Source organism: Equus przewalskii, chromosome 9 (genome assembly GCF_037783145.1).
Source record: "Equus przewalskii isolate Varuska chromosome 9, EquPr2, whole genome shotgun sequence".
In the NCBI taxonomy this organism is placed as follows: domain Eukaryota; kingdom Metazoa; phylum Chordata; class Mammalia; order Perissodactyla; family Equidae; genus Equus; species Equus przewalskii.
The window spans coordinates 80,547,603-80,573,727 of record NC_091839.1 but is presented as its reverse complement, the minus strand read 5'-3'; the positions used below and the strand labels follow the sequence as shown (position 1 = coordinate 80,573,727).

The window sequence follows — 26,125 nt, the reverse complement described above, 5'->3', positions numbered from 1 at the left end:
CAGAAAAGAGAGCCCTAAAAGTTAGGGAACTACAGGCCCAGACGGCGACTGGAAGGTGCCCATCCACCAGTGCCTGCACTTGCCACCACGCCTACGTTAGCCATCCCCCGTGTGGATGGACTTTTCCCAAATTTGGCATTTGTCCCAGATGTCTCTTCATCTTACAGGTGTATAGACTTTACAAACAGTTTATATCACATAGCCTAGGGTTCACAATTTTTTGGAAGAATAGCTCCTTCCTGAGTCACATATTAGTTCCAGACTATTAAGATTAAGACAGGGGCCAAATGGCTCTAAAGCAATTCTCTCCCTGCTGGCCTGAGGAATATTCGCTATCATAGAGTTTACTAAACCAAACCAAACAAAAAAAATCCGTATCTTGGAACGTCTGGGACAGGGCACTCTGCATCTGAGCTTGACAGGCCTTCCTCACTCATTTAGACTTTCTCAGTCCAACCCAAAGCTGTACATGGCAAACTTGCTTAATTTATAACATATATTGAAAGGAAGTTGCTCAAGTGCTACTGACGGCCATGTGAATTCTTTCCAGGGCAGGTAGGAAAAAGTGACCCGGAGGGAGGACCAAGTACGGACAGAGGTATCCAGGGCAGCAGGTCAGCAACAGCACACAATGGTATGAAGTGCCTGGAAAGATCCATGTCACATGGAGACAGTCTGTTTCCATGTCTGGTGACGTGTCAACACAAGCAGCAGAAAAAATAGAGAAAACCAGTAAATCAGTTGTTTCATCTCCATAACACCAAACAGATCTGACTGCCTTTATTTCAGGAGTCAGCTGAATCAGCTTTTGGTGACCCACTGACACAGTTCTGCAAGAGTGGAAAAGGGAATGAGAAACAGCCTGCCGGAGGAAGTACACTCACAGTGCAAGAAGACCTGGCCGGTGTGGAGGCCTCCTTGCTGGTGTTTCTAAGGAAAGAGAAACACCGCATAGCCTTTGCCTAATAATAGACACCACCAATGTACATTGGCAAGTGTGCTGCCATTTTGAAAGCAATCTTAGATCCATTTGATCCCCATAGCGACCTTGTACAATGAGGAGAGGATATACTCTTCTCCCCAATTTATAGACGAGAGCTTCTTGGTCTGAAAGGTTAATGAATTAAAGACAGGCAATCAGGAAATGGTGGAGTTGAGACTAGAACCCAGGCTCCTGTGGCCTGCATACTAGTTTATTACACTTCTCAGCACGCAAAAAGCATTTGCCTCATTTTTTGAAAAATTCATAAACAATTCATATAAAGATAGGAGCAATCCCAAATACATGGAACTGAAAAAATAAGTTTCGATTGCTTGCAATATTTTAAGGTCCTTTGATGCTGTGCAAATGTGTTTAAACAATAATGGCTTGAGAAATTTACTTAAATTAAACTCACTGCTTCAAAAAACTATGACAAGCCAAGTCAGGAAATTAAAACTGAAGGCTGTCATTCTGTGGTTACAGAAAGAGGAAAGTGAGTGAGCGAAAAGTATATGAACACATCTTTTACACTTGGGTTTTAAATAGGAATAAAAGGAAATTATAATTTAAGAGAAAAATACAGAAGTTCAGAAGGCTTATAACTTAAGTACAGTTTCGGATCTAGTAATAAAATGTCTACGTTAAGAAACGTTTATTAGCATAGTGTATTTCTTGCAAAATGGAAAGCAAATTGAAAGCACATAGAGGAAAACAGGCAGCTCTTTCTCCTTGCTGAGGAATGTGTGTATGTATTTGTGTGTGTGTACGTGTGTGTGTGTGTGTACGTCTGTGTGTGTGTGTGTGTGTGTGTCTGCCTCGGGCTCTCTCTTGGTAACTTCCAAACAGCAGAATCCAGTAGCGTTCTATAGTGAATCTGCCTTTCCTGCCCCAAACTGCATGCTTTCTAGGCTGAATGTTTATTTCCTCATTTGCGATCATTTTATAAGCTTTTAGACTCCATCCTCTACCACAGAGTGGGGAAAAAATGGTACAATGGTCCAACATGAAAATCTCACATATTCTGAGCCACGTAAAAGACACAAATATCAAAAATGTCTGAGAACAGATTTACTCTGAGTCCCTGTTTGCTTTTACAATCTAAAATTAAAGCACCTTGGAAAAAAAAAAAAAGGAAATCCAATAATTATAAGATTATGCAGCTGTCACAAATTCCTTTCAGAAAAAAATCAAGCATAAATAATTTTAAAAACAAATATAACATTATTTGTGCATCATGGCTTATAATAGCCTCTATTTAAGCATTATAGTTTACGTACTAGGGGATATATGGAGAGTTCCGAGTTATTAAAATTCATTGCTTCTCAGTGACAACCCACATAACAAATGGACATACTTAGGACATTAAAGGACATTGCCTTCCCTGTGATGTACAGAGATGGCTTAATCTCAGCATACAGATATTAGAATCTGTAGTGTCATATATGACTCGTTGATATGATAGAAAATACAAATTAATAAAATAGAGCTAATACTTAGTTTTGAGTTCAAAGATAGCTAATATTTCCATTAAATAAAATATAAATATGTTGATAAAGTTCCATACTGATCATTTTTAAAAGGATGCAATATCATTAAACACTTTAAGGTACAAATTGGACAACCTATTTTTCTATAAATACTGACAACTTGCCAACTTTATACAATATATATTTTATATCAGTTCCATGTTCAGCTCCAATGATTTTGGTAAGCACTATTTTGTTAGGTCAAAAGCTTTTAGGATCTGATTTTAGGAAAATAAGCAGGGGTTTTCAACGTATGTAATGATAACTGTTCCCAAATATATTTACATGTTTGCTCTTTGAGATTTAGAATGCCGTTTTTCTATACTATATAAATTCAGGTTAAGTTCCAGGCTAAGTTACAAAATATACATAAAACTTAATCTAGGTTAATGTACTAACAGCACTAGTCACATTCTATGCTCCGGAAACCAAGGGCCCAGTGATTTAGGAGGCGGGAGGGAAAGGACGCAGGAAGCGCTTCCCTTCTGGGGCAGCAGCCGGGGCCAACACGGGAATAGCTGACCTCAGCGCCCTTCCAGCCCACTTTCTGCGCCCCTGTCCGCCTCTGCTGAGCTCCCGCCCTCCCGCCTCTCCGGCCCTCTGGGATACTCTGCATCCTCTCCGCGGGCGGCCTACCCAGGCGTGACTGGCTCAGGCCCGGCTGCAGGGTCCCCACAAGAACTGACCGTCCCCCTCCCACTCTGCAGCCGACAGTCATCTTTCACCAGAGCCGGGGATCAGACAGAGGCCACAAGGGAAGCAACCTGACTGAATTAAGAAACAAATACGCCTCCAGCCCCTCCAGCTGTATCTGCATTACTTAAAAATTCATGCCAAATATCACAAAGACTTAAAAAAGACAAGCTTTAAGATTCTCACAATTTGGCGAGAGATGGCCTCCCGCAGTGATGGGAAAGCCCTTGGAGGGAAGAGCAAGGGCTCAAAGTGCACCGTCCAGTTACCGGGCCTCCACCCCGTCACTAATGCGCCTTCCCAGGGCCTCTGCTGCTCCAGGGCAGAGGCGGTCGCCCTCAGCGTGGCTCAGGGGAGCAGGCGGGAGGGCCCTGCAGAGCGCTGGGAACTGAGCCCTTCAATGTGGGGAGCTGCTTTAAATAATTTAGGGGAGTAAATTTGCATGTCTATTTACATTTGGCTCAGGATTCATTTGGAATTTGTTGTATTTCAGCAACACACACCTACTTAGAGTGACAAGGGAAATCTCCTTTGATACTGAAACCTGACAGCAGATAGTCCACTGCAGCCCAGCAACACTGACCGTTGACTTTCTTATTCTGATGGTCAAATACACTCTAATTGTTTTCTAGCTGACGAATTTCAAACTTCATTTAAAATGTAAACAGCGTCTGAGTTTTGATGGCTCAGGGATGGAGAATAAAAAAGAAAAATTTCGGAACAAAAGGTAAACTATACCAATAAACTTTTAATAAAGTGTTTAAAAGCAGAAAGATAGTGACACATGCATAATCCATGATCTTAGTCTCAGTCACAGTGGGAATGTTTCACTTCGTCACGATTTGGAACCTGCTCTGATAAAAAATATCCAGGTGTCTCATATGAATGCAACAAGGAATTTTAGGAGTTTTTTAGACATCAAGAGTTGTTTAAAAGCATTACTCCTCTATGTCTAAGATTTTTTTTGAAAAAACAAGATGACAGATTTTCAGTGAATGAGGTGGTTTTGTTTTTTGTTTTTTTTGGTGAGGAAGATTGGCCCCGAGCTACCATCTGTGCCAATCTTCCTCTGTTTTGTACATGGGACACCTCCACAGCACGGCTTGATGAGCAGTGTGTAGGTCTGCACCCGGGATCCGAACCCATGAACCTGAGGCCACTGAAGTGGAGGATGCGAACTTAACCACTACACCACTCGGCCAGCCCCAAGTGAATGACTTTTAAAATACCAATGTTGGAATAGTAATTACCTGCAAGGGACTCGCCAGGGACCTGTTTTTAGGGACTGTAAATGCTTTGAGAACATTGTCTTCATCTTCTGAGACTGGCGTCATTAAAACGGAACTCGTAAGAATATTCTAAAGGGAAAGAGAATAATTTGAAATTTAAATGAGGTTGGATAATCTGACACCATTCTGACATTTTAGAGAGTAGATTACTGTGAGGTGATACCCATTAGCAGGAAAAAAAATGCCAGAAATTCTCTTCTCAACGAGCTAAAAGGAGAACTCAGCTGTGTCCTAGCCAGAACCACATGGGGGCAAACACCACTAAAACAAAAGCTTCAGGGTCCACACAGTTCCAGACATGAGAGGGGCACTCAAAAAACATCTGCTAAATGAGTTAACATACAAATGCTTTTCAAAATGAAAGGTTTACTAAGCTCTGGGGAGAGAACTGTTTACTTCCTATACTGGTACAGAAGTATTTTAGAGCTACAAATTAATGGCAGGACAGTAAAATGGTTACGAGTATGGAAATTGGAACTAGACTTTCTGAGTTCTAACCCAGAACCGTCACTTTTTTAGCTATGTAATCATGAGCAAGTGACTAAGTCTCCCTGTGCCTCAGTTTCCCAGTTGGTATCACGGAAATGATACTATGCCCAACTTTGTCGGGTTGCTGTGAGGATTAAAGGAGTGAATGCATCTAAAGCTCTTAGAACAGCACTTCCCAATTAGTATGTACTCACTAAATATTAGCACTTGTTATTAGCTCTGATTCTCCATAAAGGACAACCAGCCACAAATTACAAATTTCAAAAATGGTTGCAACTATGTGCTAAAAAAAAAAGCAAGGAGCTATCAGGCCATGAAAAGGCATGGAGGAAACACAATGCACATTATGAAGTCTGAAAAGGCTGCATCCTGTCTGATTCTGGAAAAGGCAAAGCTAGAGAGACAGTAAAAAGATCAGTGGTTGCCAGGCGTTAGTGGAGAGAGTGGGATGAACAGGCGGAGCACAGAGAATTGTTAGGGCAGCGAGACTATTCTGTATGATATTATAACGCTGGATACATGTCGTAAATTTGTCCCAACCTGTGGAATATACACCACCAAGAGTGAACCCCAATATAAACTGCGGACTTTGGGTGATGATGATGTGTCAAGGTTGGTTTACCAATTGTAACAAATGTACCATGTGATGGGGGATGCTGATAACGGGAGAGGCTATGCATGTGTAGGGGGAGAGGGTAGATGGGAAATTTCTGTACTTTCAGCTCAACTTTGCTGTGAACTCAAAACTGCTCTAAAAAACAATCTGTTAAAAAAAGATGGTGGTCACCAAAGGAATGCAGTATCGGGTATAATAAAGGACACCTACTGTAGACACCATGGTTGGCACTATGCTAGATGTGACATAAAACCAACAGGAGACAACTTAACAAGGAGGAAATACTACATTGAGAAGAAAAATAAATACATGAAAAGAAAATGTAAAAATTAACCTTCTGTTTTCGTGGAACTATGTACACTCATACAGATTTTTTAAGTGGCAAAGACTCTCAAATCATAAGAAAATAAATCATGAAAAAATCTGCCATAGAACAGAATCTATTTCCAATACACAGACAAAATCCACACCTTCTACTCAACATTAATAATCATAAGGAAATAATCACATGAGAGAGAATATTTAGAAGCACGATGCACTGAAGAGTGCTGCAACCACGGGAGCCCCACGCGCCCCTACGGACGTCTGCGAGGCACCAGCACACACACAGGCGTGTACTTACTGGCACGTCTGCCACGGGCAAAGCCTGTGTGAACAGCTGGGTGTTCAGAGTCTCTCCTTCCCAGTGGTTGGAGCAGAAGAAGTTTCCTGCTTTATCAGTTGGAGATTCCACCTAAAAGCAAGCAGGAAGCGCTTTGTTGTTTCTAGAATGAGAGCTTCCCATGAAACACTTACGCTCAAGAGTAAATTTCTGTGAGATGAACAACATGGTAACTATAGTTGATGACACTGGATTGTATAACTGAAATTTGCTGAGAGGAAAACTTAAATGTCCTCACCAAAAAAAAAGGTACCCATATGATATGGGTATGGATGTGTTAATTAACTCAGCGGGGGAGAATCCTTTCACAGTGTATACGTCTATCAAATCCACATGTTGTACCCTTTATATATCTTACAATTTTATTTCTCAATTATATCTCAATAGAACTGAAAAAAAAAAGAGTACATTTCTGGTCAGTCTCTTAAACACTTATCTTTACATGAAAATAAATTCAGGAGGCCACGTATCCAACCTGTCGGAAATGCTTCTTGCCGCCAAGTAAAACTTGGATCCTTGCAAGTTAGATTCTCTTTCTTTTATACTACGAATTAAAGATACTATTATTTTAATTTAAACTTCAGTTCTCCATGACATCTGAAAATTAAATATCTATCTATCAACCATTTATCCCTCTATGTCTGAGCGATAAAAAATAAAGTACAGTAAAAAGCTGCTTTCCTCTCTTTCCTTTACCCTCTCCAGCAGGTTTTCTGTTCACACGTGAAGTAGGGAGAAGTGGGTTGGCTTTCCAAGAGAAAGGTCACAGGCCGGCAGCCCCTCTCCACTGCATCTTGTATGAAAATCTTGTCTGAAAACTGGTGTTGCCACACAGTGCTGACGCTGGACACATCCAGCTGCTCACAAGGAACAAAGGGAGCGGGACCCACAGCTTGGTCCTCCCAGAGGAGCTCGTGTTTACCTCTTGCTTGATCTTCTTCAGTAAAGGTGGGCCGTTTTCTTGAAAGTCAGCAACAATGGCAGATTCGTCAGCTTCCTGCTTGATCACGTCCTGCAGGTCTTCTACCAGATGAGACGGTGTCTGAGGCTGAAGAGAAGAGCGGAAATCGTGGCATCAGAGGACAACTGCTGTCTGTGCTAATAAACCAACCAAGCCCAGGCACTTTGCTAAAACTTACTAGCATCTTCAGGGGACCGTATTTAATTTCTTGAGCTGCGAGCGCATGTTTGAAGGGTGTGGGAGTCCGCGGGGAGCTTTCCAGGACTGACCTTTTGATGGCTGGAGTTCTAAAACTTGAAAAAGAAAGCAAGCGTTGGTTCCATACGAAAGAACATAGGTCCCTTACATTGTTCTACCTATTAAAGTTAGTATTTTTCTACTGAATACAATAAACTCTTTTATGGACGTGGAATTGGATTTGCTGATTAATTATATACGTATTGTTAAGAAAAAGATAATATGTACATCATTTATTTTTAAATATTTCACAATATTATACCCCTAAGACTATCAAAATATTTTTCATCTACTTTGATCATTCTCAAGACACATGCAGTGCCCCATGTCTTTACGGTGACCATGAGCGCTGTGAAGATCTGACGGCACAAATCAATTTTATCTAGTCATTGAAACAGGGTCTGCAATAGAAAACATAACTTAACCTTTTAAAATGTATTTATTGTTGAGCCAGCCCTGATGGCCTAGCAGTTCAAGTTCAGCGTGCTCCACTTCGGTGGCCCAGATTCAGGTCCCGGGCGCGGAACCACACCACTCGTCCGTGAGTAGCTACGCTATGGTGGCAGCTCGCATAGAAGAACAGGAAGAACTTACAACTAGAACATACAACTATGTCCTGGGGCTATGGGGAGAAGGAAAAAAAGAGGAAGACTGGCAACAGATGTTAGCTCAGAGAAAAGCCCAGAAAAAAACCCTGGCCTCTCAAAAAATAAAATAAAATGTACCTAGCGTACTGGGGAATACTAAGATTGCATTTCTTTTAAAGGTTTCTTATAACTCATTGATGTTCTCCGCCATTTGTTGGAACTGGTTAAGTCTTTACTGAAGATGAATGATTGCTTAACCTTTCCTTGGCTTCTAATCATGTAATATCATGTAATACTCCTGAGGGTGTTGGAGTAGATCCTATCTATAGACAAATTTCCCAAAAAAAAAATAAGATTAAAAAAACGTGAACTAAGTAAAGAACCAGACTCATTCTTATTCTGAAGTTTATAATCAGAGAGGAAACGAGGTGGAAAAATTCTTGTTTTCAGTGAAGAAGAAAAGGCCTTATTAACAAACAGAAAAACTGAATGGAAAAGTTATGTGAAAACTACCTCTGTATATACAGGAAATTTTGAAGTGAACTGCGAAAGGTAATTTACTTATCTTCCCACCTCGCACCCCGAGGTAGCTGTGACATGCCCAGGACAGATGTAGTCAACGTGGGAATTGATGAGTATGTACGTGCAAGGGGATCAGGAAAATCACATACATACACATGGAGAAGACAGTCTGGGGACCATATTCCACTAGTTAAATATAAGGAAACAGAATAAATAATTTTATTCTCGAACCAAGGACTTACATAGTATTTTCCTTTTGAGTTTTCACAGTCTGGTCTCTATGAAACGGTGTTGTAACAGTCAATTTGTGACCATTGAGAGGGGTGGAAGATAAAGAAGGCATTTCCACATCTAAATTTTCATGGTTACTGGAAGTGTTTAAGAACTAAATATGGGAAGAAAGAAAGAAAACGTCACTTAGATTAAATGGAGATTCTTTAGTCAGCCCAATTTAAAAATCACACCTTGATAACAAGCACGCATGTTTTACTGACCCACTCTATCAAACAATAAAGAGGTTAATGAGGACGTGGTGTCAGGCAGAGTATCGTTTTGCTTCCATTGAGCACCCAAGAAATAAAATCTCAAGTCAAGGCTTAAAAACTTGTAAAATCCTAAGAAAATATTCTCGATCCATGGCACTTGCCATTAAAGACAACGAGATGCACTCTTTATTAACTTTAAAAATGTCAAAGGGATTTTTGGGAAAGTATTGTTTTTCTTTCATTTTCTCTCTTTAGTGATCTATGAACCATCGTTATAGAAGGTTTACATGATGTGGGAAGTTCTTGAATGATACGCTGTCTCTCTCAGAAGACTAACGTTCTGGGAAAACATTAGGTTTTCCTCAAAAGGTTCCAAGGTGAAGTCAATTTGAGAAACACATATCCTCTCTCCTCCTGGAAATCACAAGGCACACCAGGATATTGAAAGCTCTGAGATGTGCTGCAATAAAGAAACCAATTTATAACTGCATTGGATTCAGTGTCTCCCAAACTCACATACCTATATATTTAGATGTTTTTCTGGAACATCATTAAAGTCTGTCAGAACTAATCTTCTCCAGAACACAGTTTGGAAAATAAAAGCAAAAAACAAGATAATTTTTTGAATGGGTGCATCATTTATTCAGGCTTAAAGCTGTTCTTAAAACAAACTTAACACACATAATTGGAAAAACCTTTTAAAGTGCCAAATTACCTATTAATTTCAATTATTTTAATAATTAAGGAACACATGTCTCTGACAAACATTGTAATTTCCATGTAAAAAACTACATGAAACAAGAATATTCACTGGCAAAAACTGTGCTAATAAAATATTAAGGCACAACTCAAAAGGGCCAAAGCTGAGCAATCGAAATTAAAACATGAGTTATCTTCCTTAAGCATTTGTTCCTCATCCTCTTCCAAAACTGTCCCACTTATAGATGGATTGGAAGCTTTAAAATTTTTAGTTGCCACCCAGATGTCATCTAAACACATTTGGTTCCCTCCCGCCCTGGGTCAGTGAATCACATAACAATAAATGAAAAGAGGCAGACGATGTGAAAGTTGGTGAAGGGCGAGTTGGATGGGAGAAGAGGAAGGGACAGAAATGTTAAGCTCTAGCGTTGGAGGAAATCAAAGCAGATTCCATGCAACTCGCCATCTTCCAAATCACCAAAGAGTAAGAGAGAACAAGGACAAAATCACCAGTTAGCCTACGAGACAGCCCACACTTTGGGAGGCAGTATGACTTAGCAACAGTCAGATGCAACGACGGAACGAAATCAGTGAGGGCGACAGGAATTAGTCATTTGTTCCAAAGGATTAGTTTCTAGATTATTAAGGCTCAGGTGTCTGTTGAAAATTAGTAACAGCTGTGCAGAAATTGTGCTCTACCTGCGAGGGGGAGAAGGGAAGGCTTTTGACAGGGGCACGCTTGGGAGTTGAACTGCTGACGTCAGCAGGTGTGAAGGAGCTAGAGTCTCCAGGGGCCATGGGGCCGGCCTGGCCCCGCTTTGTTTGAAGGATGACCAGCGGAATTGTGCTGTGCCTTGCAGGAGCGGAGGGCGTGAGTGGGTCAAGCGAACCCTCGCTCAAGATGCCTTTGTTCGCCCTGGCGCTAGGCTCCCCTGCAGGTCTAGTCACACTGCCCTCTCTTTGCTGAAGCTGTAGGGCTTTGCCTGTGTGATGTTGGCTAGGAGAAAAATCTGCTTCTTCAAAGAACTCAAAACTGCTGAGATCACACCGTGATGAAGAATCCTGAAACAATGTGGGAGGCGCAGAAGATTGAGACAGTGTGTGCATAATGTGTGCCATCATCTGAAACACAGCACTGAGAAAGAGATGCTGAATGCAGAGAAAACGCTCGGCCCGCCTGTTAAGACTTCTTGAGAAACAGCTTTGGGACCAACAGTTGTTCTGGTACACTGCTCACTGCTCGGCCGGTCTACAAGCCGCTCAAGGCTGGTTCCACGTGTGCGCACCACAGGGACTCCTGGTACTCTCTTATTTGCATAACACCCAAAGCACAAAGGAAACCTTTTCTGGCTGGTACCTTTCAGCAGTGTTCATCCCCTGTCTGATGGGGATGCAATAAAGGCTCTTTAACCAATCGGGAAACAAAGGGAAGGAGCTGTGGGTCTGCTTTTGAGGTGCTGATCTCAGGTCTGTTTCACTCAAGGTGGTTTGTCTCAGTGAACCCATTGGGACCGGGAATCAATAATCAACGTTCCGGTGGAGAGAGCCCCGCCCCACCAATGAGCCGGTTACCACTTCAGATACTTTGAAAGATTGCTTTAAGTTCTGAGTAAACATATCTTAATGTGCTACCCAAAAGCAAAGCACAAAATTCTAGAGAAACACAAAGGAGTAAACAAAGTAAAAAAGAGTTAAAAATAACTCACACCATTCCCCAAACCCAAGCTCTACTGACAGGTCATTAAGTTCACTATTTTAAAAAACATGCATTTTGAAGGAAATGTGTGAAAGCTACTGTTTATCTGGGTAGCCTGTGACATCAGATCTTTGAGAAAACATATACACAAAGACTAACATCATACTTTCACCTTGATATTAATATATGCTAATAACACGATATTTGCTATAGAAAACAGCAATGATTTGAGAAATGGGTTTCCTAATTCCCCCTCAAAAAACATTCACTTGCCTTAGCAATTCTACTTACAGAATCTATAAACTGAAGTGTTTCTGCAAATTCTAAGAGGTTCTTAACATTGTCCAGAATGGTGCCTTGGTGGACGATCATGCACCTCGCTGGAGAGGCACTCTCCTCAGGGAGGGAGCCGGGATCCACGGGCAGAGATGGAGTGGAGTGGCGTTCTTCCAAACAGGAAACAGGTGCACTGTCTCCATGGGGTCTGGTGTGGTCGGCAATGGTGGTGCTGTGCCACCCGGGGTAGCTGCATGTGTGGTTCTGTGTCTGAGGAGGGGGGTGGGGGAGTAAAGAAAGAGCGGGGAGAAGAAAGGGAGAAGGAACTTAGCAATGAAGTTGCACAAGGTATCAGATGCTGTTGGAGGAAAGATAAAAGTGGTTGCGTCATCCAGAACTTGCACCCATGAGACAGTTGTCAAGATGTTTCCTTTCATCAATGCAAGACCCCGCTTTGGAATAGTGTCGTAGTCTGTCATCTACACGATTACCTGAATTGTCATCATTTTGTTAAAACTGCAAAGAGAGGGACCAGGTTTCAAAGGACAACTCTCACGTGGAGTATCTTAAAAATCTACTTTAACAACATAATTTCCAATAGGACCAGAAATGTTGGCTGCAAATGAAGACTTGTCCTATTCTTGTCCTAACCTATAAAAAGGCTGGAGGATTGAAGAGTCAGAGTTGCTTTCATCTGCTTATATTCTCGTTGCTTCTGTCCCTTTCTAATACCACGGATTGCACTGATGCACTGAAGGGCTGCCAACTCAACGTGGTTAGGAAAGCAGAAGAGCAAATTAACAGAAGTCTCCTTTCAGCATGACCATGCAACAGGAGAAATTGCAAAACATTAACTCAAGTTAAAAAGTGGTCGAACTAACATATGCACATAATCATTTTATTATTTAACCAAAAGGAAATTTACTCCTAAGAATACCCAAGTATCATCTCTCTTTTATTCTCTTTCTTGGTCAACTACAAATGTTACAAAGCACAAGCTGCTTTCCCAGTTTGCTGCCCAATTACTAACAAAGATGTCACAATTCAGTAATGGTCCATAGAGCTTTCATGCATGCCAAGAAAAGAGAGCCGCTGCTGTTATTCAGGGAGACATGATATACACCTTTTCCACAGGTATATACTGAACATGCATCAAATCATGTTTGAAATGATCAAGTGTGAAAAAAATGATAGAACAAGAAAAAATCAAATGAGTAGGCACCATACGATACACAGCTTTGTACAAAAAATGCAATTTTTCATTCATTTAATGTGTGTTAGTCTTGGAATTGATTACAGTCCTTCTGGAGAAGAAACATAGATATGACAGTCACAAGTGGATGCTGAGTTTCTGTTGCACACAAAAAGATTACTTCCAATTGAGTCGACATTCTGACACCAACTGCATTTTATGACAAACAACTTCAAGTGCTTAGACGTTGTTAATAGATAGACAGTGTCTTCATTTGTGTCAAGTCTAGGGGAGAAGGGAAGAGATACAGAAGGGCCCTGGGGAGAAGCCGCCATCCCCCATTCCAGCGCATGGCCCCTTCTTACTGGTAGCGCCTGCTGTCCTTTGAGCTCATTCTCAGTCGACATGAGGAGCAACTCTAATTCCTTTATTCGCTTTTCTTTCTCAGGGTCTTCATCATTATAGTGTCTCTAAAATTAAAAGTTAAGAGAGAAAAACAAGCAAAACACCTGATTGGAAGCTGTAAACACGGTGGTTATGGCCTGCAGTCACGAGGGACCACACAGCTCCAAGAGCCTGCTGGGAAACCAGCACCAACCCAATCTGGCCACCTAGAAATCTCTGCGGATGTTATTCCAGACGTAGGGTTGACGTGAAACCTGAGGCTAGAGTGGACACTTACTGATGAGTTGTTTCAACTTATGACATTAGAGAGTCAGAGAATCTGGAGCAAATTCACTCCAGAAGTAAAAACTGGTGGAGTGCCCGCCAGAACCCACCCCTCTCCACTGTCCCCTTTCCGTGTTACTTCAGTTGTTAGGTGAAGGGAAGTGTTTAGTGAAAGCAAGCAAGCTGTGCCTTGACCAGCTTATGAGTTTCTCCACGAAATGATCTTACCTGAATGGCCGCAGCAGCTGGCTGAGGGACATTGACTATATTTACATGTAACGCTACAGGATACGGGACCTAGGACACAAAGCAAAACAAAGGCCGAGTCATTCATGGTCACACATGCTTCAGGGGACTTGGCTTCCTGAGGTTTTGCTCTGGGACTAAGAAAAAAAAAAGACTTCACTGATAAAATTCACTAAGCAATAAAAAAAAAAACCCTCTAATGTGAAACTTCAGCCAAGCCTTTCATAATGGCTGCATAACTAAAGCAACACAGAGAAAGGAATTTCAGTGCTCATCGATCCTGGCAGGAAGTATTCCTTAGAGAAAAACACAATGAAAAATACAATCTAAAATACATCCAGGAATGTATGAAAGAAGTTTTGATGGGAAAAACTGATGGCAGTAGCTGTTTATAAATAAACATATCTTCCTGGGAATAATTACGAAGTTTAGTAAAGAGCATGGAACCTGTGATGTTCATTCACCTGAGACCTTTCTGGAAAGTCTGTAGTCAAATGCACAGAACAGATAGAGAAGAGAAAAAACTATTTATGAATAGGTTTTGCATAGAATTTGCATATGAGCTCTGTGTTCCTGTGTAAGTTTCATCATTTATTATTGTTAAAGTTTCTTAATTTTTTTTCTTTGTTCTTTTACCACCCACTATGCATACTTCTTTCCCTAAATATAACTATCGAGAGATGAAGAAGGAATTACACCAACCCAAAGAAGGATCAAAGGAGAGAGCAGACAGACAGTGGGGTCACAAAACTGCTCCTGACTTAGAGTGAGAAGGAGACACTGACTGAATGAAGAGATTCAGACATTTCTGCTAGATCACTAAGGGAACTGAACTGACCATTGTCTGTCGAAAGTCAGTGTCAAATGGGGTCCTCTTTAACTGTGATAGGTCTCTCACTTTTCACTTTGTAAGAGAAAAATATTAGCCCACAACGGCATCTCCAAGCCCCCATTCTTTTTCAGCAGTACCTTGTTAAGTGAATTTACATTCAAAAGTTAACTTTAAACTAGAGCTGAAGCCTCTCCAAGCCCCCATTCTTTTTCAGCAGTACCTTGTTAAGTGAATTTACATTCAAAAGTTAACTTTAAACTAGAGCTGAAGCCGCAAGTTAGAGTCAAACGATTGGGATTCTGGTCGGCGCTCTCTCTAAGCTATGTAATCCTGGACAGATCACCTAACATTCTCGTTTCCGGATACGTGCCAGGGACGACAATACCTGCCCCCATGTGATCAGTCGTGATCACATTTATGAAAGCTCTCTGAGCAGGATGCAACTGCCAGGTACCATTATTGTCCTCTGGAGCTAAAATAACCATCTCTCTCATTCAACTAAGTCCTCAGGATGGCTTACATTTTGTGCTTCAGAAATGTGGTAATAGGAATAGTCATTGTTAACTGAGGGCTGGCCCGCTGGAGGGAGCTGAGCTGAAGGCGGAGTGTGAGCAAAACCCATCAAATGACTGTTCTTCTGAAAACTCGCGGCCACTGCCGGCTGGCTGGCTTTAGGAGACTCCTGCAGATAGCCTTCCTGCTCAACCTTCCGGCGCATCGTGGAATTCCAGTGGTTCTTGATAGCATTATCAGTTCTGCACAGAAATATATCACATTTTATAAAACATTTTACAAACAAAAATTTCAATTCAGATTAGAGTTAATTGACAGAAAACTGTTTTTAACAGAGAACTTTTCTTTTGGTCCACTAATAGTCTTTTATCTTTTTAATGGTTTCAGTGTTTTCTACCTCCTAAAATCATGCTTCCCCAGCACCTAATTAAAAATCATAGATTTCTCTTAATTACATAATACGGAACACACACACACACACACACACACACACATATATATATATATATAGTTTTCTATAAATTCTGAAATTGTTTAACATTTTCTTTCGCTGATAAAAGAGTATTCTCAATACAACAACCCCTCCTCTCTATTCTGACTGCTCGTGGTACAAGACTCTAACACAACCTGAAGTTCCTGCCATCCAAGAAAGCTGCTCCTTGAAGTAAGGCTTGGCCCGTGCACCACAACAGGCTCTCAGCAGAGTCTGGTCAATGACAAGGATGTTGCTGCCACCTCACTGTCCATTCTTTTTCTCGAATAGCACTAGCCAGAAATTTTGAAAAACTCCCACCTTTTGAAAACTACCCCAAATTGTTCTCTAACAGACAGAGGAGAGAATGGAAAATGGCATCCAGAAGGAAAAGATGCTAACTCCCAGTATACTTTCAAACTGCAGAGCATTTTTACTAAAGTCTTTCGATTCTCAGGAAAACAGTTTCTCAATTCAAAAAAACCGTTTCAAGCCTCCCTTTGACTATTTTGATGGGGGTGGGGGAACGCAGGCTCAAGAAAGAGGAAGTTCGATCGCCCCTTGAATTTTGAGAAGAATCAACAGCATAGCCTCTCAGACCGTAAGGGAGAAAAGGCCTCCTTTTACTAGCCCCTTGAATTCTGTAAGCTGACACTGAATCACGAGGGAGGAAACGCTTCACAACGTCACAAGAGAACGCCACACGAACCATCGGAGCCGTGGGCTTCTTTGAAACGACCCTTTCTCCACTTTTGGGTTATGAAGCTCAAGAATAGAAATATTTTAAATATTTTCTATCTTACATTATTTTTTATGTAAGATTTACAATAAAAAGTATTTTCAAAATTAAAATGTTGTAAACTGTTTAAGTGGGGAAAGTGGGACAAAAGCGAGCTTCCATAGATAGCCCTCATAATGGGGTCACTTTTGTGCCTTGTTCATTAAAAAAGAAAGGATAACCCTGACATTATTTAAAAACCTGGAAGCAGTATAATTCTAGAATGCACTATTTCTTTATTCAAAAGAAAAAAAATCAAGCCAAGTGGTATAATTAAACGAATGTGGAATTAGGAATATGGTAGCTGAGTTCTTTCTGGTCACTTAACCAGCTGTGCAAACTCAGACCAGAGACTGTCTGTCCTCAGATTCCTTCTATGAGCTTAGAATTTTGTGTTTTACTTGATACTTAATTGGCCCTGTGAAGTAGGTTATTACTCACTTTGCAAATGGGGCGATTGAGGAAATGACGCCTTGGCCAAGGCTCACTGTTGGTAGATTCTGGAAGTCCTCAACCAGATAAACTCTAAGATCCCCTCCAGCTCTAAAAGCTACAGATCTGGTTTATCTAATGAAACACTTACGATCAATGGACTGTAATTCACTCACCATACATTTAAAACAGAATGTTCCACACCCACTCCCTCATTCTTCCCAATCAATATATTTTTTGACATGTTATTACCGTCCAGGCAGTAGCTTTGCGATTTCTGCCCATCTGTTCCCCAGTCTCTTGTGTGCCTGGTAAATAATTCTGTCTTCCTCTTCTGTCCAGGAGGTTTTCTTAACTTCTGGATTCAAGTGGTTATGCCACCTCTCCCTACATTGCTTTCCAATTCTCCCCTTTAAGTGCTTGGCAATAACAGACCAACGTTTCGGACCGTATTTCTGAACAAGCTCTATCACCTTCAGATAAACACACAAAAATAACCTGTGTTTTAATGTTACATAATGAGGCAGGATAATCATTCTTCAGTGTTACAAGATCTTAGGAAACTTCTAAAAATCTGCTTTCATTCATTGGAAACATGGGGATAGAGTCCTCTGCTTCCCGTTCACACACGTCACCTGCTTCCTCAAGGTGGGAAACATTCAACAGAGACGTCTGGGGAATATTCTCAACTGTGATTCACACGCCAGTGAAGAAAGAACTTACTCTCTGATCTTCTTCTTTGGTCCAAGGACCCTTGATGAGCTCAGGGTTTAGCACTTTCTGCCATCGATGCTGGCACTGCACATCTGTTCGATTCTATACAAGTAAGATAAAGGATGTGCTATCATGTAGATGTGATGGGAAGGCACGTGAAGGCTGTTGCAATATTGATCACATATAGACGATAAAGAGTGGAAACATTCAAGAACACTGGAGGGCCCACCTATCCCTCATTACACTAGGTCAAAGTTGCATCTAAAATCAGCATCTGTGCCTCCTGAGGGCAACGGCTGTGCCACATGCACTAAAGGACCACCATGTTGCACAGATGGCTGTCAATGTAGCTTCACCTGAAGCACAGTCTACCGCATGTGGAAGGACCCCCAGGGGCTAAGGCTAAGACTACTTGGAGATTCCATATCAAGGTCCGGCATTAAGGGAAACCCACTCTAAATGACTCAAGTTCGCTTCCCATTCAAACTAACAGACGTGCTTCAGTCTGGGGCCACAAGTACCAATACTGCAGAACAAAGATGAATAAAGATAGGCCCTACCTTCCAAGGCTTGTCATCTTAGAAGCAGAAAAAGACAAATACAGAATTAACTAATACAAGGCGGAATTTGATTCCTATACAAGAAGAAACCAAAGCAAAATGATATTGGGGTGGGAAAAGGCACGTCTCCGTGGGAGGAGAAATTATATTTCCATAGGAGAAGCATGGAAAAGCCCTTGATACGGACTCTGAAGGATGGACGGAACATTCTAGGAGTCAGCATCACCAGGGACAAAAGCCCAGAGGAGGGAAAGCAGAAATGAATTCAAGCAAACCTGCTTAGTGAGAGGAAGCAGGAAACAGAACTGGAGCTGTCTGCTGGGGCCCCCCGGAGGGGCCTGGGGGGCCAGTCGAGGCGGTGTAGTCAGTTTGTGAGACTCTGAGCCACTGTTGCTGGTTTTGAAATGATATGGTACAGCTGCAGTTTAGGAAGCTCCATTTGCCAGGGGTGTTTGGCACGGACGGAAAAGTGGGAAGCTACAGGCGGGAGGCCCGTTAGGAGTGAGCAGAGAGGGATGGGGCGAGCCTGTGGACCAGCGAGGAGAAGGAAAACAAAGGGATGCCTGATGTTTAGTCACTGCTTGGGTGTAGGGGATGAGGCTAAAAGGATTCCAAAATTTTGAAGTAGGGTACCAAAAGTGCAGCTATCGAAAGAAACAGGAAATTTAAAGAAGCTGACTTAGGGGGGAATGTCACAAGTTTAGTCATCTGCCCTATAACAAATCATCAGAACGTTAATTTATATTATCCTAATAAATGAAAACATAATCTAAGAAGCAAACATTTAAAAAATGCAAAAATCCTTTAACAAACTACTTAGAAACCCCAACTATAAGTTATGTATAAGTTATGGATGAGGCATTTCTCCCTCTGCGTCTTATATATGAGCAAATACATAACATCTTAATATCCTCTCCTAGAATATCTTATTTCAATCTTTGGGAGGAGATTTCCTTTTACGGAAAGAAAAAATTGCTAACTTACCGGGAGATAATTGGCAATAACTTTCCAGTCATCGGTTCCATTCTGTTCCACCAGCTTCTTTAGTTTTTCATCCTAAGACATTTAAAGGTAATCCTAGGATATCAGTCATTTACTGTATAACTCTAGTCAAGTTAGGATAAAAGGGAACCAACCCACTAATCCAATCCAGGACAAAAAACCTATCAAAGATATGCAAATACAACAGATATTAATGTAATATGCTGGTTTACAGCATAGATTTATTCAGAGTCAGACAAACCAGAGACTGAATCTTGACTCAACTACTGATTAGCTGTATAAGCTTGAGTACACCGTTTGGTTTTTCTGGGCATTAGTCCTGCCATCCACACAACGGAAATGCTGATGTCAACGGGACTATTTGGGGATTATGTGAAGTAATTATGCAAAATATTTAGCATAATGCCTGGCTCCTCAAATGTTTTATATATAGGAACTATTAAAAGTTTTTCTTTGTGGGAAAAAAAATAATGAACTCCAATGTTAGATTCAATAGACATTTAACTATGGCAATAGACAGAATCTCGAGTAAGAAATAGTTCAACCTCTATTCTGACATTTTGTTAGTTCAATCTCTTGCATGTAAAAAATGGAAGACCACTTTTCTCTTTTGCTTTCTCTTTATCCTGTGGAAGATTAGCCCTGAGCTAACATCTGTGCCAATCTTCCTCTATTTTGTATGTGGGTCACTGCCACAGTGTGGCTAGTGAGTAAAGTAGGTCCACACCCGGGATCTGAACCAGGGAACCCAGGCCACCAAAGCGGAGCACATGGAACTCGAACCACTACACCACAGGGCCAGGCCCAGAAGATTTTCTTAAGTAAACTCAAAGATATCTGTGATGTAAGAAAATAATTTAGTTTTTGTATCAATATATTCACAATTTAAATGAGGCCAACCTTATTAGAACCCAGCAGACACTCAACCTGGGGGGAACGTTTCAGTTCGCAAGGGTCTTTCTAAACCCGTTTTCTCAAGCAAAAGAGAACACTCACGTCTCTGCAAAGGTCACTTTCACACAGTGGGGTCCCCGGGAGGAAGCAGACATAGGAATTAGGAAATCAGCGCTAACCACGGAGCTTCTGTATCTCTTAGGATCACCCATGGGCATAGTCTCCAGAGCTAAGATTTGCCTTTCCTACAGGCCTCACTGGAAATCCTGCCTGCCCTTTATGGGGGCTGTGCTTTAAGTCAAGGACAGTGGAACAAAACTGAAGAAGAGTCAATGCCATTTATCCTAACATAAAATCCTCACCAATCTGTTGCAAAATTTTTTGAGAACTTTAAAGAAAAAGCAACTTTTGCCATACATTAATAATTTTGCTCCTTAAGTATTTTGCCATTCTTATAAAAGGTGAAACTCACAATAAGTTAGAGAGAAAGGGAGGTCAGAGGCAGACACGCCTCCATCCCGTCCTGAATGCTTTCAGAACAGATGCTCACGCGTGCGGCTCTGCGGACTAGCATATATTCCACATCGAGAATGTTAATGAACCCACTCTAACAAGGAGAGTTCTGTGAGGGTGTTGTTTCATTCTTTTGTTTGTTTAGGTTTTGGAAATGGCATTTCATTCCTGTGTTCAGGTAATACCTGTTAACATCTCACTTTCTGTCAAGCAATTCGGGGATCAGGGGACACCAAAATGAACAGCCGTGTAGCCCTGCCCTCAGCAGACTTGTCGTCCACTGGGGGAGGCATATATGTGACAGCAACAATCAGTAAGAACACGTATCCAATGAGTGCAGGACGCATCCATGCTGTCGGGGGAGCGGGGGATGGCTTCACAGCAGAGGCGATGTCTTCGCAGGGAATGAAGAAGTGGTAAGGAGTTGTGGGGTAAAAGGACAAGCACAGAACAGGCAGAGCGAAACACAGACGAGACATGAAGCGAGGAGGGGACACTCACAGAACTACAGAGTCTGGAAATGGACGGCCAAGTGCATGGGGAGGGCTCAGTGGTCAGCGTCTGGTGCAGACAGGCCAGGGGAAGAGTTCAAAGAGCCCAAGAATGAGCCTGAGGACCCGCAGCTGAGGCGGAATTTTGTTTTTTCACGAATTGAGACACTCTCTGTTTTTTTCCGTGTTTTGATTCCATAATGAGTTACCTCTTCCCGCGTCCACCTTGTTTTCCCCAAGTGGCGCTTTCCTGACTTGGGGAGCAGCCCGTCATAGTCATGGTCACACATCTCAAGGTCTTCATCATCCTCGTCACTACTGTATATGCTGCAGAAATAACAAATGGGCAGAGGTGGACTGAAACAAGAAGGTTTAAACTATTGGATTACAAAACACAAAAACTCAACAACCTTCTCAAAGGTTACTAAGATAAAACTTTGAAAACTTGCACAACAAGATTGTTTTCTGCATTCTGTGGCTCCAATGTTGTCGACCGGCTCTGCTGTTATTGGTATCCAGAGAGACGGCTAAGGGCCTGGCACCGTCTTATTGCTCTGCGTGTTTAAACCTGCTATTACTGTTAGACTAGGGACAAGTTACACACTGGGCAGCTTTCCAACCAATGAAGCTTTAAGTTTAAAACTTAACGTGGAGGGCAGTAAAAGGAACGAGAGCCCACGTCCTTTCTGTAAGTACACACTCAAAGTCTTTGGCACATGTCACATTGTTCAAACACACTTCCCAAATATAATAAACAACTCAATTATGCTATTCCAGTGGGACTGGTGTTTCATTAAGAGAAAAAAATTCAAGAAGTAATACACCCCACAATATAATTATAGTCATTCTTTAAAGATTAGAAGATTAAGAGAATCTAAGAGGAAAAGATTTAAAAACCTGAGGAAGGATAGACCACCGAGTGATCAAAGGGCTTTGTAAATAACGCGAATATCCAGCAGCTCAAAACTCCAGGCCAGGTTGACCCCACTTGCGGCCACATCTACAAGACGCAGTTTCCTAAGTAACTGTGAATAATCAGGCCACTTGACAGCCAGAGTCTTACTGACTCTTTTGCTTTTTCTCCCTCTGACTGAATGCGATTTGAAATACCTTAAAATGCACCTACTTCAAAACTGAGGGATTCCCCCAGATGCGTTTAAAAAGAACCCATTACTGTTTTCAAAAGAGCTTTTTCGTTTACCTGGCTGACCAAAACTATGAATTATGATGACTCGTGAAGTCACTCTGCACTTAATGTTTATTAATAATATTCTGAGTAGATGAGAGTAATTTTACAGCCACAGATTACTTTTAGTTATAATTTTACTTACAAAACTAAGATATAAGGAAAAATTATACTTTCTTAGAAATTTCACTAAAATTTATCAGTGTAATATTGAGAAATCCATCAAACTGAGAATAAAAAGAATGCTATAAAGCAATATCATGATGTAAATTATTATTTTAAAAAAGAAAATTTACAGTCATATAGGGTTTTGTCTTCCCAACGTAATTTTCAAGCATATATGACCCACCCTGTGGAGTCAGGCAAAGTGTTCGCCAAAAATCCTTAATTTGAGGTTCTTAAAATTTAAAACTATTATTTTGGGCAATAATCTGAAGGTCCAGGCTGCATGCTGACAAGCAGGATGTGATCCAGACTTAGAGTGCCCCCACACAACAAAGGCCACTAAACTCTCCTCATAATCTATACCATTTCTTTCATTCAGCGTCTATCCTTGTAAACAAGAGCCTAATCCTATTTCACACTGTAACAAGAGGCTCTGAACAACTTCTGACTGATCATAATCACAACAGTTTCCCTTTAATGAACAACACAAGCATCAAAGGTGAAAAAACGTAGAGGCCCAGGGCTGTAGATCAGCGTCTTCTGAAAAGTTCAGAGGGAATTCATTGGAAAGGCCCCCAAAGAAGCGGCTCCTTGTGAAATATCAGGGATACCAAGAAAACCGGATTCATCTGAAAGGAGAGTCATAGATTCAACTCCACTTAACTTTCAGGCTTGCTGGCCCTGGAGATCCCATTTTCAGAACTGAGGACTACATTTTCCAAACCAGTCACTGGGCACCCCTCTCTCAGAACAGCTCAGCACCCAGGAACACGCAACACACGCCGCCGCCGATAGGGGGCAGCCGACGGCAGGTGAGAGAACGGACATCCCGCAGGACAAGGCTCCGGAGGCAAGGTGCCGCCTGTCCTGCCTCCACCTAGCTGCGTGACTTGGACAAATCACTTCCTCTCTCTCAGGCCCTAGGTTCCTGGCCTATACGTGGGGGCTTGGATCCTATTTCGAAGGTACTTTCCAATGCTAACAAACGACGATTCCACGTCTTCCGTGCCTCTCAAAAATTAAGCACAGACGCAGAGATGTGCAAAACCAAAGTCTAGGGGAAAACGTGGTGTGTGGCTCCTGCAGGTCCTGCAGAGGCCCCGGGGGGAGAGACTGGGGCTGCTCACTCACTCACTCACTCACCGGGGCTCGCCTTTGAGCTTTGCATGCGATTTCCTTGCTCTAAGTTGTCCCTGTCGCCTAAGTAGCATGATTAATTTCTACTAGGGACCTGAAATAACTTTTCCTTTATCTGCTCTGACAAGATCTCAGACCCAACAGTCAGAGGACTTTCAAAGGCTGATTTTAGGCTGATGCACTCGACTCCCCACCTGCTAGACCTGGTGTGGTTACAGGAGTACAACTATGAATATGACCTTCTGTCAAGGAAACAAACCGTGCAAAGAAACGAAAAAGAAGAGGGGTGTTGGGGGTTGGGAAAAGGGAGGGGATGGGAGGAAGTGCCTTGTGGCCGCTACTGTGATTCTAGAAAAGGGGTTCAGACTCATTTCGCTGACCTGGTTAATAATCCCTGCCGGGTTGACGCTGGCCCTGCAAGAAACGGCTCCGAGCCCGCAGGCGGGTTTCTCTTCCCCCTGAGCAGGTTCAAGGCTCCCGCGCCTCCGGGCCGCCTCCCTCTCCGCTACCTGGAGCCGCCGGGAACCTGCGCGGCCCCGCCCCGCGCGGACAGCCGGGATCGCGGGCGCGGAGCCTCCCCGCGCCTCCTCCCGGGAGCCTTCCCGGCTCCCTCCCCGCTCCTCCCAGGGTCTGCTCTCCAAAGAACGGGGAATCCTCGGCTGCCTACCGTGAAGTCCCAAAGGCGAAGGGGAAACCTCTTAAGGGGCAGCACCCCGACTCACGCGGCCGGGTCCTGGGCGCGGCGTGGGGAGCCAGGGGTCCCCCAAGTCGCCTCCCTTTCCTCCGGCGCCCAGCCCGGCCAGGGGGCCGAGGGTGCCCTTGCAGGGCCCACCCCCACGCGCTCTGCCACTTCCCAGCGCTGCGCGGGGACCCACGAGCGCCGGTTCAAAAACAAACAAGTACCAGAAAATCAAACAACCGGAGGAAAGAGGCTGGATCGGCTTTGCCTCCAGGGACTTTTTCCCAGAACCTCTTCGCGGGGGTCCATCCCGTCCCCCCTCCTCCGCCCAGGCGCCCTAAGGCGGCGGGAGCTGGGCGCGGGGAGGCGCGGCGCCCTCGGCCGCGTCCACGTGTGCGCGCCGCGCCCGGACCTCGGGCCCAGCGGAAGAGCGGCGGGGACTGCGTCCCGGTTGCGCGGCAGCGGCCCTGGGTGCTGCCCGCCTCCGTCCCTTCCGTTGGTGGCAACCGTGCCGGCCGCCGAGCTCCCCGCACCCGGGCGCTCTCGGGGAGCCCCGGCGGTCCAGCCCGGGCAGTCCGGAGACGGGTGGAAGCCCGAGCGCCAGCAACTGACAGTTGGGAGGAACAGTCCCCTCCTCCTCCGCTCCCTCTTCCCCTCCGTCCGGCCGAAAAGCGAGGGGACTTCACCCGTCATCCCGGCAAGCCTCCCCCCCGGCGCGGTGACATGTGCGGCGCGGGCGCGCGTGGGTGCGTGTGCAGTGTTTGCATTAGAAATAAAAACCTCCCAGAGAATAATGGTCAGAACCTTCAAAACCAGGCTTAAAGCAGTCTGCAAACGTAGAGACCCTTTTCCTCCCTTGCAACCTTCTTTCCAGTCTCCTGTCAGCTGACACTCTTCTTCGCCTCCATAAAGAATGAATGAAATTTAAATGAACTACCTGCAGCTACTAAACCATCCGGCATTTCCCCCACATCTGCCATATGCTCTGCACTTCCAAGTCCAAACACATCGCAATGCATCCAGCAATGACGCTGCGACTCCCTGGCCGACACCCGCGGCAGCGCGCCAGGGACCCAGTGGGCTCCCCGGGGCTGGTGGGCACCGCTCTGCCCCCGGTTGGAACCTGCTGCTGCTTCTGCCCTAGGGAGAAACGGCGCCCTGTGCAACTTGCAAAGCGAGCCTCCGGGCGTGCTTCCCGACGTCCTGAGACTTTCCCCGCAGAGACCCTTCCAGTCATCCGTGGCTCAGCGGTTGCTGCCGCCGGGGCAGGGGCTCCAGGTGCTCGCAGGATCTGACAGCCCCGCAGAAGACCCGGGAACGAATTCCCACCTGCTCTCCGGGCGCCCGGCGCCCCGCGCGCCCCCGCCCGCGCCCGCCCGCCGGGCCCCCAGTTACCTGTGCCGGGGTCTCCGGGCCATGGCGCGGCGGGCGCGGGGCTGCGCCGGGGGCCGCGGGAACCGCACGGGGCTGCCGCCTCCCGCTGCCCGCCGCCTGCCTGCGTCCCTCCCCGGCTGCGCGCGGCGCTCCGCACCGCCGGGGCCAAGTTTCTCGGGAGAAAGAGGAGGAGGAGGAGGAGGAGGAGGTCGCGGAGGAGGAGGAGAAGGAGGAGGAGGAAACAGGTTGATATTAAAGTGTAAACTCTGTAAACAGAGATGCCATCAAACAAAGAGCTTTGGACACTCCCCCTCCCGCCAAATCTGGCGCCCCTGCAGTGCGCACGCGCCCTGCCCGCCGCCTCCGCGGTCGCCCGGGCTGCCGCCCGCCGGGCCGCCGCTCCCTCGGGCTCTCGCGCCTCCGCGCTCGGCCTGGCGCGCTGCGGCCGCGGGGCGCGGGCGGACGGGCGGACGGGCGGACGGACGGGCGGGGAGCGGGCCGGGGGCGCGGGGCCGCGGCGGCGCCCTGCCCTGCGCAAACCGCGCTCCCGGCCCGCC

General features: G+C 44.2%; 1 protein-coding gene across 5 annotated transcripts in view; it reads right to left on the bottom strand.

Moving 5' to 3' along the window:
- MYB (MYB proto-oncogene, transcription factor) overlaps positions 1 to 25,752 on the bottom strand; it is a 31,514-nt gene extending 5,762 nt beyond the window's left edge. Inside the window, exons 1-15 of one of the 5 annotated variants that reach the window (XM_070557255.1) lie at positions 25,590 to 25,752; positions 21,237 to 21,354; positions 19,112 to 19,183; positions 17,577 to 17,669; positions 17,106 to 17,326; positions 15,179 to 15,413; positions 13,809 to 13,877; positions 13,277 to 13,381; positions 11,735 to 11,989; positions 10,447 to 10,809; positions 8,806 to 8,948; positions 7,396 to 7,510; positions 7,179 to 7,304; positions 6,218 to 6,328; positions 4,452 to 4,559 (exon numbers count right to left, since the gene is read on the bottom strand). In XM_070557255.1, coding sequence (XP_070413356.1) covers positions 4,452 to 4,559; positions 6,218 to 6,328; positions 7,179 to 7,304; positions 7,396 to 7,510; positions 8,806 to 8,948; positions 10,447 to 10,809; positions 11,735 to 11,989; positions 13,277 to 13,381; positions 13,809 to 13,877; positions 15,179 to 15,413; positions 17,106 to 17,326; positions 17,577 to 17,669; positions 19,112 to 19,183; positions 21,237 to 21,354; positions 25,590 to 25,612 — 2,157 coding nt within the window. In that variant the 5' untranslated portion in view covers positions 25,613 to 25,752. Of the gene's footprint in view, positions 1 to 4,451; positions 4,560 to 6,217; positions 6,329 to 7,178; positions 7,305 to 7,395; positions 7,511 to 8,805; positions 8,949 to 10,446; positions 10,810 to 11,734; positions 11,990 to 13,276; positions 13,382 to 13,808; positions 13,878 to 15,178; positions 15,414 to 17,105; positions 17,327 to 17,576; positions 17,670 to 19,111; positions 19,184 to 21,236; positions 21,355 to 23,895; positions 24,054 to 24,182; positions 24,594 to 25,589 lie in introns of those variants that run through there. The other 4 variants (XM_070557256.1, XM_008528474.2, XM_070557257.1 and 1 more) reach the window with 4 other exon arrangements.
- Between the last annotated feature and the right edge of the window lie 373 nt (positions 25,753 to 26,125).